General features: G+C 38.5%; 1 protein-coding gene across 1 annotated transcript; it reads right to left on the bottom strand.

Annotated features, from left to right (window-relative positions):
• Nucleotides 1–2724: 2724 nt before the first annotated feature.
• Nucleotides 2725–14879, bottom strand: LOC109408857 (potassium channel subfamily K member 9). The gene is made up of 3 exons (XM_019682227.3): nt 14281–14879; nt 3330–3948; nt 2725–3270 (listed from the first exon to the last, which is right to left on the bottom strand). Exons 1-3 carry the CDS (start codon nt 14405–14407, stop codon nt 2997–2999), a joined length of 1020 nt encoding a protein of 339 aa, XP_019537772.3. The 5' UTR covers nt 14408–14879; the 3' UTR covers nt 2725–2996.
• Between the last annotated feature and the right edge of the window lie 279 nt (nt 14880–15158).

The raw sequence follows: 15158 nt of genomic DNA, 5'->3' as shown, positions 1-15158 counted from the left end.
GGGTTTTCAAGGGGTTTTATGAGCGTTTCATGAGGCTTCAGTATGTTTTAAGGTTGCCCAGTGGCTTTCAGCGGCATTTCATTAGTCGTAAGAGTGTTTCAGAGGCATTCCTGGGTGTTTAAGGAGGTTTTAGGGGCGTTCCAGGGGGTTTGAGGGATATTTCAAGGGGCTTCAGGGAGTTTTAGAGGCGTTCCAGAGGTGTTCCATGTAGTTCTGGGAGCTTCAGGAGCATTACAAGAGTTTTTCAATGGGTTTCTGAGGAGTTCTAGGGCCTCAGGGGGTTTCAGAGGCGTTTAAGAGAGTTTCAAGGGGTATTGGGGGCATGTTAGGTTGATTGTTTTGTTTTTATTTAAGAGACTTTCAGCCCCGACATTTTAGAGGTGTTTCTGGGGATTTCATAATTAAGGGCGCTCCAGGGGATTAGCGCTGTCATAGTAATATCAATTCTGGTTACTCAAGGTTTCCAAATTTCTCAAAAGATTCATCTTGATTCTGGTCCATGGCTTTCCTCGAAAATTCCTAAAGGGATTCTAAAGGAAATTCATTCAAGGATTGCTATATAAATTCATGTCTGTATTGCTCATGCTCAGAAATTCAGAAAATGCAATTCCAGGAAAAAAAAAATCACTAAGACTAAGATTTTTAAGACTTCAAGATTTTTCCAGAAGTTCCTTTAGAAATTCAGAAATCCTTCCGAAAACAATTCAGAGATTAGTGCTTGAATTTCTCCAGAGGATCTTTTAGGTATAAGCCCATTTTTCCAGGGATTTCCAGGGCATTTATTTGGAAATCCTATTAGAAACTATTTAGGAGATTTTTCTGGAAGTTCCTCCAGGAGCTTCTCTAGGAGTTTCTGCAATAGTTCCTTCAGGTATTCCTCCAGGTATTCAGACCTTTCTTCAGGGATTTTTTAACATTTTTTTTTTCAAAGATTCTCTTAACAGTTTCCACAGAAATTACTCCAGCATCTGTTCCTTAGCATTTTTCAAGGAATTTTTCAAGTTTTTTTTCTATGAATAGCTGGATAGGGTTTCCTAGTTTTCAGAGGTCTTTTTTCAAAGATTTTTTAAAATTTCTTTTGTGGCTCTTTAAAAAATTCCTCCAGAAAATTCCTTCAGAAATTGCATCGGAAATTGTTCTGAAAATTCCTCCAGAGGTATTTCCAGCAGTCTACCAAGGATTCCTTCAGAAAATCTTCTAGAGATCCCTCTGAAATTTATTCAGGGATTTCTTTGAAACCTGTTTAAATCCCTTAGTCAGTAATTTCTGTAGTCATTTGTAAAAGAGACTCTTACAGGCACTTCTCATGGGATTTTTCCAGGAATCCCTCCAGAAATTTATCAAGCATTTTTTTTTGCTTGGAATTCCTTGGAACCTGCAAAGTTCCTACAGAAGTCTCTCATATTTTTTTTTTCAGAAAAGTAAGAAGGTATTTTTAAGTATTTCTTCGGGTATTCTCTTGGATATTGTCCCAGGCGTTCATGCAGAAATTTATTTACAGACAACTTCTATAATTTCTTGAAGAATTTTAAACAGCTCTTCAGTAATGTTTCTTCAATTTCTGGAAGAACATCTAAATGATCCCAGAGGGAATATCTGAACAAAATCTGCAGGGATCTCTAAAGACTTCCCAGGAGATACTTCTGGAGCAATAAAGGGAGTAACATCTGGAGAAAACCCTGAAAAAAAAATGTATGAACTCCTGCAGGAATCTTTGGAGAAATCCCTACCTATATCAATGCAATTAGTATGCAAGAATCTTTGAAGGAATTTTTGCAGAATTTTCTGGATGTATCCCTGAAGAGATTTTTGGACACATTCATGTGGGACATTTTTAATAGAACCCCTAGAGTAATTCCTTGCGAAAATTCTGAAGCGATTCATGAAAAATGCTTAGTGCAAAAAGGCTGTTGTACCAAATACAACAGCGCGATCACTCGGGTGTTAAAACTTCTTAAAAATTGTTTGGCAATTCCTTTGGAATTCCGTCAGCATTCTTTTTTTGTGATTTTTTTCGGTAATTCTCTAGAAAATTTCTTTCTCTCAGCGATTAGGAATTTATTCAGCAATTCATTTGTGAATTTCTTTTTTCAGTAATGCTTTGTTAGATATTCCTCTGTCAGTTTATTTGGGGAAGGTCTTCGGTAGTTCCTTTGAAAGTTGCTCCGAAAATGTATTTGAGAGTTTCACATGTAATTCCTAGTGATGATTCTCAGACAATTATTTTGGAAAGTTATTCAGAAATTTCTTCAAAGTTTTCTTCAGAAATTGCTTCGAAAATACATTCTTTCCATCCCATTGAAGCTTTTTTCAGAAATTCCATTTTAAATGGCACTGGTATATTCTTTGGAAAATCATTCATTATTGCCTTTGGAAATTCTGCAAGCATTTTATGAATTCCAGCATTTAGTGAATTCTTTGGGAATTTCTTCGGGAACTTAGTGTTTTCTGGTGAAAATTTCTTTAGACATTTCTGCAGAAACTAATTTCGTTTTCAATTACTATGAAAATCTAGATGCAAATGCCTTTTAAATTTCATTAAGAATTCTAGAAACGAAGAGCACCATCAATTTTCGATGAATTTGAGGCAAACGAAGTTGGATGAATATTATGCAATAGTTTTCAAAGCATGATTGTAACCTCATAAAGTTATTCCAACTACTAACTACTTGTTTCAACTAAAGTATATGTAATTAATCAAAATACAAGAAGTTAGTTTTATATTTTATCTATTTCAATCACTACAATTTACTTATCATTAAAAATCCTTTGACGAAAATCTACAGAAATTTAGAATTTTGCTCTAACTTATGCCTAAACCTATCTTCTTATCTACTGTAATAAATCATTATTACATTATTTGGTTCTTCAAAGTATTCCATTCGCCTCTACTGGATGCTGTCTCTTATCACCTGTTTATCAGAAATAACCTTCAATCTACCTATTAAGATTTAAATTTGGCAATTCGGTTTGGCAATTTGGCAATCACCGCTTCTCTATATCGACATGCGCTTCAGGCTTATGGTGCTGGTTATGATATCCGCCGGATGGTAGCCCTGATCGAGCAGAAACTCATTCTCATGCGCCGTAAAACTGTTCCCCCCAAGGCAGGTACACGAACACACGGACGTGTCTTCCTCTTCGATTTCCGAACAGTAGTTGTTCAGTTGGCCACAGGACAGCAGTTTCCCGGTTGATTCGACCTCGTAGTTCAAACCATCCACCGAGGACTGCATTTCGGCTTCGTCCCGTCGGATGTCTTCGGCGTTCCTGTAATGAGAGTTGGATCGGTTACTTTCCTGAAACCTGAAAGCTTCACGTTATCCTACATGGTCATGAATCTCAACACCAGCAAATTGATACTGGCAGCGACGACCGCCAGTCCGAACAAAATAAACACCAAGCTCAACGCTACGTAACCCGGTTTGTTGATCAGCGCCTGATCGTTCTGCAGCGCCACATAGTCTCCGAATCCAATTGTCGTTAATGTAACGAAACAGTAGTAGAAACTATCGAAGTACGACCATCCTTCGTACTTGGAAAACACTGCGGCCCCGGTCGTTATGATCACCGACGAGAGCAGCCCAGTTGCCAACATCAGGTTCATCTCGGTGGCTTCCGTCTGCTGACAGCGAAGGTACTTCTTCGCCCGTCGTATCACAACCGAGGCAAACTTATTCAAACGTTCGCCGATGCTCTGGAACATGACCAGACCCAGCGGGATCCCAACCATGGCGTACGCCATGCAGAACGCTTTGCCACCGATGGTGACGGGTGTCGAGTGGCCGTAACCGATCATGGCTAGGACTACAGTGGCGAAGTAGAAGGCTCCGGCAAACTTCCACTGGGGACCCGCTTTGTGCGGTTTGTTCTCCGTGATGACGATCTCGATCATGTGGTAGTCTTCCGGGGTGATGTTGTACTTGGCCACGAAGGTGGCTTTTACGTCTGAAAAGGGAAGAGATAAATGAAAGTTTGTTAAGGAGGAAGAGGTAAAAAAGGTACAGTTTTCAAGATAGAATTGACAGACACATCTAATTTCTAAACCCTCCCCGAAGCATTACATACCATGTGGGTGCATGACGGGATTCCCATCCCGACTAGAAAAATATATCAAGTTTATAACACTTTGTGTTATGATGATATAAAAATTTTCTATAACTTAATATGTTATAAACTAGGTGCAGGATGATGTTAAAATAACTAAGATTGTAACAAAAAGTACACCAGTCTAATCAAAATAATAACCTGTTTTGTTATGATCTGATCTATATTATAACAAAATATGATATAAGGTTTAGCTCCAAGAAAACTAGTTCCTATCATATTTTGATACAATTGTACAAAATGATTTCTAAATGTCAAGTAATTAAAACTAAATTATTTCACAATGACACAACATAATATCCTAGTCAACCAGTGATCGTATAAGATATTGAATAAGATGTTAAAGTGGAGGCGATATGCGTACATTTTAGATGCGCCTAAATGGAGACATGCACGCATATGGCCTCCACTTTATCATCTTATGCAACATATTATACGATTACTGGTTTTCTGGGATAATATAATTGAGATTTAACATTTTTAAACCCCAAAGCTATAAAAACTTGATAATATCACAATGAGTTATAAATATCAGGGTTTGTTATAATAATGTTATAATTTTGTTAGAATCTTCTAGTCGGGATATAACATGGAATAATTGTGCGTAGGACGGCAGTAACTACGTTAGCCATGAGTACGATAGATATAATGGACGACTTCAATTCACCCCATCATGGAGTAATCTTCATGGGAATCGCAAACTATCGAGAGCAGTTCAGTCCCAGAGAAAATCACGGGAGTAATCCTAGAAGGAATATCTAAAGGCATAACTGGGGGAATCCCTCAACGAATTTCGAGAGAAATCCCTGAAGCAGTTTTAGAAGAAATCCCTGTGAATCTCGGGAGGAATCCAGGGCGAAATACCGGAACAATTCCCTGGAAGAATCCAGAAGGAATCACTGATGGGTCCTGGAAAGGATTCCCGAACATCCATGGGATGATTCCTTCAGGTAATTTTGGAGGAATCTTCCAAAGAACCTTTAGAAAAACCCATGAGAAACTCTATGAAGGAATCTTGGAAGAATTTCCAGAAGGAGTCCCGGAAGAAATCCTGGAGGTAATCCCGGGGGAAATCTTGTACGGATGCGTGGATAGATTCACCTGCAAGGACCTTTTAAGAAATCTCGGATGGAATTCAAAAAGAAAGCATTGAACGAAATTCGTGAAAAATTCTTGAAGGATTCACGGGGAAAATTACTGAAGATGTCTCAAGAGAAATCAAAGTAGGTATTTCTGACAAAGTCCTGGAGATATATCCCTGGACGGATTCCTGAAGGAACTTTTGTAGGAATCTCAAAAGGAATTTCAATCAAAAATCTCAAAACATTCACAGAAGCAATCAAGGAACGAATCCCGGAAGTAATCCTTCATGGAATCCTTGAAAGAATGTTAAAAATGATTCCTCAAAAAAGCCCCCAAAAAAAAAAACAAGGGGAATGACATATCCTTTTCTAATCGGAAAATCCGCATTTATTCGTTCCTAACCGTCGCTAACCGCTGCTAACTGAGGGGCAATTAGACGCGGTTAACCGCGACGGTTAGCAACTGAAAATTGCGGATTTTTTTCCGGTTAGCAAATGAAGTGTCTCTCTCTCTCTCTTCTTGGCGTAACGTCCTCACTGGGACAAAGCCTGCTTCTCAGCTTAGTGTTCAATGAGCACTTCCACAGTTTTTAACTGAGAGCTTCCTCTGCCAATGACCATTTTGCATGTGTATATCGTGTGGCAGGCACGAAGATACTCTATGCCCAAGGAAGTCAAGGAAATTTCCTTTACGAAAAGATCCTGGACCGACCGGGAATCGAACCCATCACCCTCAGCATGGTCATGCTGAATACCCGTGCGTTTACCGCCTCGGCTATATGAAGTGTCATTCCCCCTAAAAAAAAGGAATCCTTAATGATGTCTCGGAAGAAATTCCACAAAAAATAGATTAAATCCTGAAAAATATCCCTAAAAGAATTCCGGAAGGAATTCATGAAGGAAATGGGTGAAATCCCTGAATCTCTGAATTAATCCTTTGAAATCCCTGAAAGAATTTGGTAAAAAATTTCTGAAAGAATCCCGGGAGAAATAACAAGAGGAATCACAGAAATCGGGAATTTCTTTAAAATGCAATTAACAAATTTCGGAAGAAAGCTTTGTAAGAATCTCGGGAGAAATCCCTGAGAACTTCGAAAATAATCATAGAAATTCGCTTAAAGCATCTGGTGAGTTATTCTTCGAGAATTCGTGGAAAAAAACTGAATGCATCTTGGAGGAAATTAATAAATGTGTCCAGTCCAGGGAGGAATCCAAGAAGAAATGCTTGATAAAATCCGGGAAGGAAACAACAAAAAAAATCCCGGAAGGAATTTTGTGTTGAATCTATGAAAACATCCCGGGAGAAATCCTTGAGGAAACCTCGTCTCTCTCTCTCTTCTTGGCGTAACGTCCTCATTGGGACAAAGCCTGCTTCTCAGCTTAGTGTTCTATGAGCACTTCCACAGTTATTAACTGAGAGCTTCCTCTGCCAATGACCATTTTGCATGCGTATATCGTGTGGCAAGCACGAAGATACTCTATGCCCAAGGAAGTCAAGGAAATTTCCTTTACGAAAAGATCCTGGACCGACCGGGAATCGAACCCGTCACCCTCAGCATGGTCATGCTGAATACCCGTGCGTTTACCGCCTCGGCTATTGGGAACCTCGTGAGAAACCCTAAAAAAGGAATCTCTGAAAGAATCTGGTTAGAAATCACTGAAAAAATCCGGAAGACATCTAAGATTGGATTCCATAATAAATTAAAAAAATCACAATAAAAATATATCGAAAAAGCAATAAAAAAATGCAATAAAAAGAGACGAAATTACCCATGAAAAACAAATGCAGGAAAGTATGAGACAGTGAAATGCTGAATCGCACTTATATGACTGAAACGACTGAAAAGCTTGCGTAACTATGATTGCAATTTACCGAGCAATTGCTTGCTGTCCGAACTCGCTATCGCTCGTCGGACCTTAAAAGGGATAACATCTATGTTTGCATTATACCGGGCAAATTCTTGGATCTGTGGTTTGTGGAATCGATGCAGTTGCGGTGCATCGGATATCGGAAACTTCGGCGCCCTTCTGCCGCCTCAGTTCCTCAATACATAATTTTTTGGCTCAAAATGCATTTACGTTTATTGCTCGTTTTTTGACATTTATTGAACTTTTTTTTTGTTTATTGCACTTTTTGAATTATTTATGGCTTTTTCGAAATTTTTTATTGTGAATTTTCTAATTTATTATGGAAAAATCGAATTTATTTATGGAAAATTCGAAGTTTTTTGGTGGGAAAATTTACTTTTTTTTTTATTGCAACAGTTGAATTATTCATTGCATTTTTGACGTTTTTAATTGCTCAAAATCAATTATTTATGGCAGTGTTTGGACGAAAAAGTGATCAGTGAACCACTCGGCAGTTTTTCTTCCCTTCTGTTGGTTCCTTTTCAATTACCAAGCGGTGTATGTTCTCTCGTCGAGTCGCATGGTTCACGAAGGAACACAAAGAAGATACTCCGATATAGACAAGCTGCGGCGATGAGCGGGCATCGCTAAGTGTAACACTTACCGATAATCTCTCATCGTTGGCTTGGGGCAACTGTGAATAATCGTTATTTTCATCAGTATTTAATGCGTTTTCGCTTTAAAAACGTGAACTACTATTTAATTTAACTGTATTCATGACGTTGCACTTGCAGGTTGTGTAGTCACAATAAAAAAAGAATTATGGCAATAAAATATTCTTACCGAATGCATCGCTTTCATTAGCGTCATCGAGCATCTTCTCTCTTGATTGCGCTCTCGTATCGAACCGAACAAGAGAAAGAACAGCATTTCGAGGAGCGTTCCCGAGCATGTTGGTTCACGAAATGCTACATTCGCGAATGTATCACTTGCTGAGCATGGACCATTCAGTGGTTCGCGATAAAAATCCACACACTGCAAAGGATTGAAGCACTGTTTGTTTTGTTTCTTATTTTTGTATTTTTTGTTAGAAAACAAAACGAACGGAATCAATCGGTGCCGTAATCGTTTGTTTTTGAATAGGATGAATATAGGAGCGTGAGATTACTGATGGCACACATACCCTAATTAGACACCAGCAAAACTGCTTGATGACTAGGTATGCGGAGTGCGAGAGTCTTGGCTTCATAAAAACAATTCGCTCTCACTTGTAGTTAGTGGGCACAAACGCGATTGTGTTGTGGATTGGCATCTAAGCCGAAAGAGAGGTGGGTTTCTGAAAAAAAAAATGTTTACGGTGCGGCTTCGGAGTCAGTTTGGCTTTCTATTCCGCAGAATCATTACCCGTTCTGTGGCTCAGTTGGTGAAAGCGCCGGTCTAGCGAATACGGAGTCGTGGAATAGAATTCCAACAAAACGCGAATTTTTTCACAAATTTCATCTTTCAGTTTGTCAATTAGCAACATTTCGTGCCATCTTTTGCCAAGTTTTTCCAGTTTCGAATTTATTCTACGGATTTTATTCATTATTTCCTAAACGGGTTCACTCAATGAAACAAAATTGCAGATTTTTGCGCGATCTGAGAGAAAGATTCTCAGTTCGTTTGCATTCACAGACCAAACCACGGCGTTTATCTCGACTTAACGAGTTATCGTAAAAATGTCAGCTCAATCGGTGCTGGTTACGGAGAACGAGATGTATGAAGTGGGCAACTTTTCTCAAAAGTAGAATAAGAATCGATTTCAAACCGTCACTCTTGTATAGAAAGTCGATAAAATAATTTTCTACTGTAGTTCTGCTTCTTTCACGTTTTCAAATTCAGAGCATGGTTCCACACTAAAAATGATCATCTAGTTAAAAAAATGCTGTAAACTAGTGTAATCTTTATATTTGGGTGAAGAACTTTCGAAGATCGTGACATGGTTGACTGGGATCCATCAAAAGGCGGCGTTCGGAGGTATGTAAATTTTAGGATATTTAATACTTATATAGACGGAATCTTCAGTGAGCTTGTTAACTAGGTCAATGGAAACTTTAATTTGCAATTCTACAACAAGGCGGCGCTTGTGAGCATAACAATGTATTTATCTTGTATCTCAAGCTCAGACTCATGGTGTTTTCGGCAATTGCAGGGAAAAATATTGGGGAGGAATACCCAGCAAGGATTTGTGCAAGAACCTCGAGAGGAATTTCTTGAATAGCTGGTGGAATTCCAAAATCACTCCATAAGTCCTCACCTGGAAGAATTTTCAACTTCAAACCTCATTTTCGTCCATTTGACATTAACTAATATATGTTTCAACGTTCCATGATCTATAATAGGCTAGTTTTCTGAAAAGTTAATTAAAAAATTTCCCATTTTGGTCACTAACCTTTACAGGGCGGCGCCTGAAGATGAAGACAACCAGAAATTTCAAACCGCAGAAAATCGCACAGGTCGCTAAATTTCGCATCTGATAAATTTTTTTTTTGATTTTCTCTACAATATTATCAAATACTACATGGCTCTGGATCAGTGTGGTCTGGTTGTTCATCGAATTTGAGCTAATTTTGTTACTGTTATAGTCATTTTGTTTAATGACCATTGGGCGCGCAGTTTATTGATATCCGCTAATTAGGCCTACATTATCACATGTTAAACATCAAATGTGTTCATTTTTATTTTTCAGTGCAAGAATATAGACATTGACTGATACACTGTCATGAAGAAATAGTCATATATATCCCATATATAGCGTGTAATAGTGCCTTGAACTTTTCGCATTTTTTCCTGCCGCACCCTGTATTCCTGTATTAATTTCTGAATGAATCCTGGAAGGAATAACCTTCTCGAAAATATTTTTGATAATTTCCCACGAGTATGGGCATAGTTTTTCCAGCTTTTCTTTACGAATTTTCTCAACTGTGGAAAACTTTGTAAAAAATATTTTCCAGCTCATATTTTTTTTTATTTTTTGAGAAAATTTGCTTTCATTTTCTAAAAAAACCTTTGTATCTACGATGCTTCGTTCTTTAGTATGATTTTTCAAAGTAAGTAGTGTCAGGGCAAAACAAAATATAAATCCATCTGAGTTTTCCGTGAAAACAGGCGTCCCTGATTTTTTTTCTTTTTTTTTTGTTCATGAAAATCTGAGACCCTTCGGCCCAAACTCGCACGATAATAAAAAAAAAATCCCCTTGTGGGCCAATTTTAAAGTTCTTAAAGTACACAGAAAAATCAGGTTTGGTCAAATTACAAACTAGAAAATTTTGTTGTATTAAAACCAAACTTGTTTGTTTTGGAACCAACAAATTGGTTGAAATGAACATGCTTATTTAGTTGGTTTAACCTTTCAAGAACGTTTTTGAACAAAATAGATCATTATTGTATTTAACTATTTTATTCTAGTTTTCATCCAAACATTAGTTTATAGTTGGAAAATTTAAAAAATCCAAACTGAAACATTAGGTCGATTTGAATCAATGTAAACATCGTGCCCAATAAGTTCTCAAACAAAATCAAATAGAATTCATTTCATGAGTTTCCTCTGCCAATTACCATTTTGCATGTGTATATCGTGTGGCAGGCACAAAGATACTCTATGCCCAAGGAAGTCAAGGAAATTTCCTTTACGAAAAGATCCTGGACCGACCGGGAATCGAACCCGTCACCCTCAGAATACCCGTGCGTTTACCGCCTCGGCTATATGGGCCCTCAAATTTCAATTGTTTATCAATATTAATTCAGTTGATGTCATTTGTAGGCGTCATATAAAAGTTACGCAATGAACAAAGCTCGTGTAACTTTTGAAAACGGCCAAACTTTATTTGGAAACTAACACATTTATGACATTTTGGTACCTAACTCTAGACAATGTTGTGAACCAATATCGTTTTAAATTGCTGACAGATTCCCCCTCTCTTTCTTCTTGGTGCAACGTTCCAGGTGGGCCACAGCCTACTCTTCAGCTCAGTATTTTATGAGAACTTTCCCAATTATTAACTGAGATTTCCCACAGCCAAAGTCTATTTTGGATATGTATATCGTGTGGGTCATGAAGATCGTTAAGGAAATGCAGATTTTGAAACGTCTCTATGCCAACCGGAAATCGAGCCCGCCACTCTCAACATGGTTTTGCTGATTGTACGTGCGCTTACCATATCGGCTATATAGGCTTAAAAACTATTATTCGTAGTGTCCTCTGGAACAGAACAAACAATAATCGCTGCCTGTTGTTGTGATTACAAGTCTACCAATTTACTTATTCTTTCCGGCATCTCTGGTATTCCTCTAGGTTCACTTGTTAGGATTGCTCCAGAAATTTATTATGAGATTTATGTTGTAGATTTTCTGCTTGGATTGATTCAAACAATGAATTAAATGCTTTGGATATTTTCCTACTCTCCGCATCGACCAATGTGGCGCTAGCTTCTATGCGCGAAAAATCGCTAAAAGTAAATCGCAAAAATATTGTATGGCGAATGGCATCTACAGGCGTATTTCTCGAAGTGGAACAGATTATTCGAAAAATATTTGGTAGCGGTTGTGTACAATGATGACCGGTTTGGTGCCTACCAAATATTTTTTTCGGTAAAAGCGTTTCATTTCGAGAAATTCGAGTTTAGATGCTTTTTGCCATACAAAATAAAATGATTTTACTCCTGCTGACCAACATTGAACGCACTCCCTGTAGGTAATCCATTGCTGTCAAATTCTTCCTGGGGTTTATTCATTAGAATCCCTTTAAGGAACTCGAGGTGGGATTCCCCCACAAATTCTTATTGCGATTATTTCAAGAATTTATGCTTCGATTTATTCAGTATTTTTGCTGCTGTTTCTCCAAGAATTCCGCCGGAGGTTCTTAAAGGATATTTTCGGGAATTCTATAACGATTCATAGGAGGCAGAGGAGGCATTCCTCCTGTGATTCCTCCAGAAGCTATTCTTGAGATTTCTTCAGGTGACCCTAGGATTCCTCCAAAAAATTTTGGTGGTATACCTGCAGGCCTTTTTTAAATGTCTACATGAACTCCTTGTTGTTTCCAGGAGTTTCTCCAAGGATTTCTCCAATAATTCACCAAGGGCTGAAAGTCTCTTTAATAAAGACAAATCAATCAAATCCAATAACTCCTCCTACAATTGCAAGGTGGATTTATTCCTAGCGATTCTTTCAAGAAATCCTGCTTGGATTTCTCCATACATATCTGCTTTGATAGTCCAGGAACTTCTGCTGGAGTTCCTCCAAGATTTTTATCTGGAAATTTCTATTAAAACCCTTTCAGATATTTCCTTAAAAATGGTTCATGCATTCTTTCTATGATACCTCCAGAGATTCCTTCAGGAATTCCTTCTGAGATTCGTCTAGAAATTCTTGTTGGTATTCCTATACGACTTTATCCAGTACCATGCGTGATAATGTTTGCACCATCGTACAAATAAGGTACCCATATCACCTGTACACACAATGTCTTGGTTTTTATTGCATGCACGTAAGCTCTAACTCATATCGCAGTAGGTTGCGGGTAAAAAAATCCGATTTCTTAAGTTTAAAATTTGCACCGTGAAGGGGTAGCAGCGGTAGTCGGGACTTGTCCACGCGCAAATGTTAAAAAAGACATTTCAGGAGTGTTCAGGAGAACCGTAAAACAGTCTTAGACCGAAAAAAAGCAAGGGCAACTATTCCCGAAGGTGTCCACTGGTCGTCCAAGGTTAACATGGATTAAGAAAGCTATCGCTGCCACCAAAAATAAGATTTGGGTGAATTATATGCGCTCAATGAGAAAAATGGCAAAGAAACGCGAAATCAGCGACTTAACGGAATGTGATATCGAAAAGGAAAATTACGGTGGCCTTTATGATCCTTCGACCATAGAAAAAAAACTTACATTATTACCAATGGCATCCAGGAGCTACGAGTAGCGCCATATAAGAAAGTCTTGAATTTGCCCGAACGCAACCTCCGTTTTTTTCGATTTCCGAAAAACTATCGATCCGTACCAAATTCCAGAATCAATAGTTATTATAACTTTTGTTTGTGTGCCAATGTCTACACCATTAGGCAATGTCAAAATAAAAAAATAAATTCATAAATTGTTAATCTTGACTTTGACACTACCACGGATACTTTTCGACATTTGCGCGTGGACAAATCACGAGCTAGGTTGTCACTTAGTCATTATGCAAGTGTTAAACTAAGAAAATCAACACTTTTTATTCACAGCCTGCTATGATATGAGTTATAGCTTAAATGCCTGCAAATAAAACCAATACATTGTCTTCACAAGTAAAACTGGAATTTTATTTAACGATGGTGCAAACATTATCACGCATACGGTAATTTCTACAGGAACTCCTCTAGTGATGTTATATTCAGAGATTCCTGTAGATAAAGCTTGAATCATTTAATATCTGGACGCATCGTTTTATTTATTGCAGCGCTCCTAGTCGTCGGATATGAATAATTTTGGCAGCGATTTGATTTGGAATGCTGCTTCCTTCAGTGCTAAAAATTTCGTCACGATTCCTTTTGTTTCGAATAAATTACATGTGATGGACGCCGCGATCCAAAAATTAGTTTTGGACACTCACTTCGAAAATCCAAAGAAAGGCAGCATTATTCGTGGAAGTATATGTATATCCAAATACTGTGACCATGGGGCCGATATGTAATTCAAAACTTAGAGGGTAAAACCTGGTTAAACATTTCATTTTCTTCAATATTGACTCATTGCCGACCATAACTGGTAGCAATTTCATAGTACACATATGATCAAATTTCTTGGAATGTCTTGATGATCAGAATTCTATGGAGACATCTACAATAACTGCATTGGAGCTAAGAACTAATCTGTACGTATTTCACAAGTGCAGATGCAATCTCCTTACTAGACATTGAAAATACACACCTTCACATTCCAACCAATCAATTCCAAGCAATCGAACAAATCATCCAGCTGCTATCAACCTCAGAAATGAATTCCCTCACATCTCACCGCGACCCATCGTATAATTCAGTGATAATCGTTCTGCGTGACAATCCACCCTCTGACTGGAACACTCTTTTGTGGTGACTAGTAGCTAATTGCCATCTTCTCCTCTGTTATCAATCAAACCACTTTGAGCCACCGTTCGGCACACATCACCATTTTACGACGGCGGCGGTAGCTAGGTACTCCTTATTCAGTAGCCAACTGATAGATACTTACTTTTCAAAAATTCCCACCGCCGAGCTTCTGTTTCCGACTCGAGCGCATCAAACACGGCCGCCCCTATCAGCAGATAGGTGAATGTGCACACCACCAGCGAAAGCGTTCGAATGTTTTGGCGCTTCATGATGCACCACCCCGCACCCTGCACTCGTTCCGTTTTGTTCTCTTTGTCCTTACGCAAGGAAATCGATGTCCGAACGCAGTTCAGGCCCCGGTCGGTTCTAGATCCTGTCTGTTGTGGTTTTATGATGCACGGGATGATATTTCCAGCCGGATTTCCATGGATGTTGGTCCCAGTTTAATAAATCAGTTGCTTTTGGAAAAACATTTTCCAGCTATCGCTTGAATATTGCTGTTCGATTGGCTGATCTGGTTGCGAAGGCTCCGATGGAAGTATGGACTGGACTATGTAAAATCACTAATAGAGCATGGTATCCTTGTTGAAAGCACTAATTTTGACACTTTTCGAAGACTAATAACACGAATAATTGCAATTTTTCTCTGTATTTTGTGCAATGGAAGATGGAAGAATGTTTTAGCTGATCGAAATTTTCTTCCCTGTTTGACAACTGGATCCACGACAGGATAACTTTGACAGCGACAAAGGACATTTGCTCTCTCCCGAAGACTGTTGCACGTGTGATAAGGATTGAGAGAGTATCCGCTGGTGAAATTTGAGGAGAATTCATGGTGATCAGGATAAAATTGCGCTCTGTTATGATCATTGAAAAGAGAAAATGAAATAGTTCACGTGTGTTCGATGTAGTAGAGTTTGCTGGGTTCTTCTTCTTATTTTCAGCGTAACGTCTCAACTGAGACAAAGCGTGCATTTCAGTTCCACAGGTATTATCTGAGAGCTTCTTCTGCCAATAATA

This window comes from Aedes albopictus, chromosome 1 (genome assembly GCF_035046485.1).
Source record: "Aedes albopictus strain Foshan chromosome 1, AalbF5, whole genome shotgun sequence".
NCBI classification, from domain to species: domain Eukaryota; kingdom Metazoa; phylum Arthropoda; class Insecta; order Diptera; family Culicidae; genus Aedes; species Aedes albopictus.
This window is presented reverse-complemented; position numbering and strand designations above follow the sequence as displayed.

Excerpts from the sequence above, each read along its gene's own strand:
- LOC109408857 (XM_019682227.3), bottom strand. The coding sequence starts at position 14,407 with ATGAAGCGCCAAAACATTCGAACGCTTTCGCTGGTGGTGTGCACATTC. Across the intron at positions 3,949-14,280 it reads GCGGTGGGAATTTTTGAAAA|ACGTAAAAGCCACCTTCGTG; the intron begins GTAAGTATCTAT and ends TTCCCTTTTCAG. Across the intron at positions 3,271-3,329 it reads GTGTTGAGATTCATGACCAT|GAACGCCGAAGACATCCGAC; the intron begins GTAGGATAACGT and ends CTCTCATTACAG.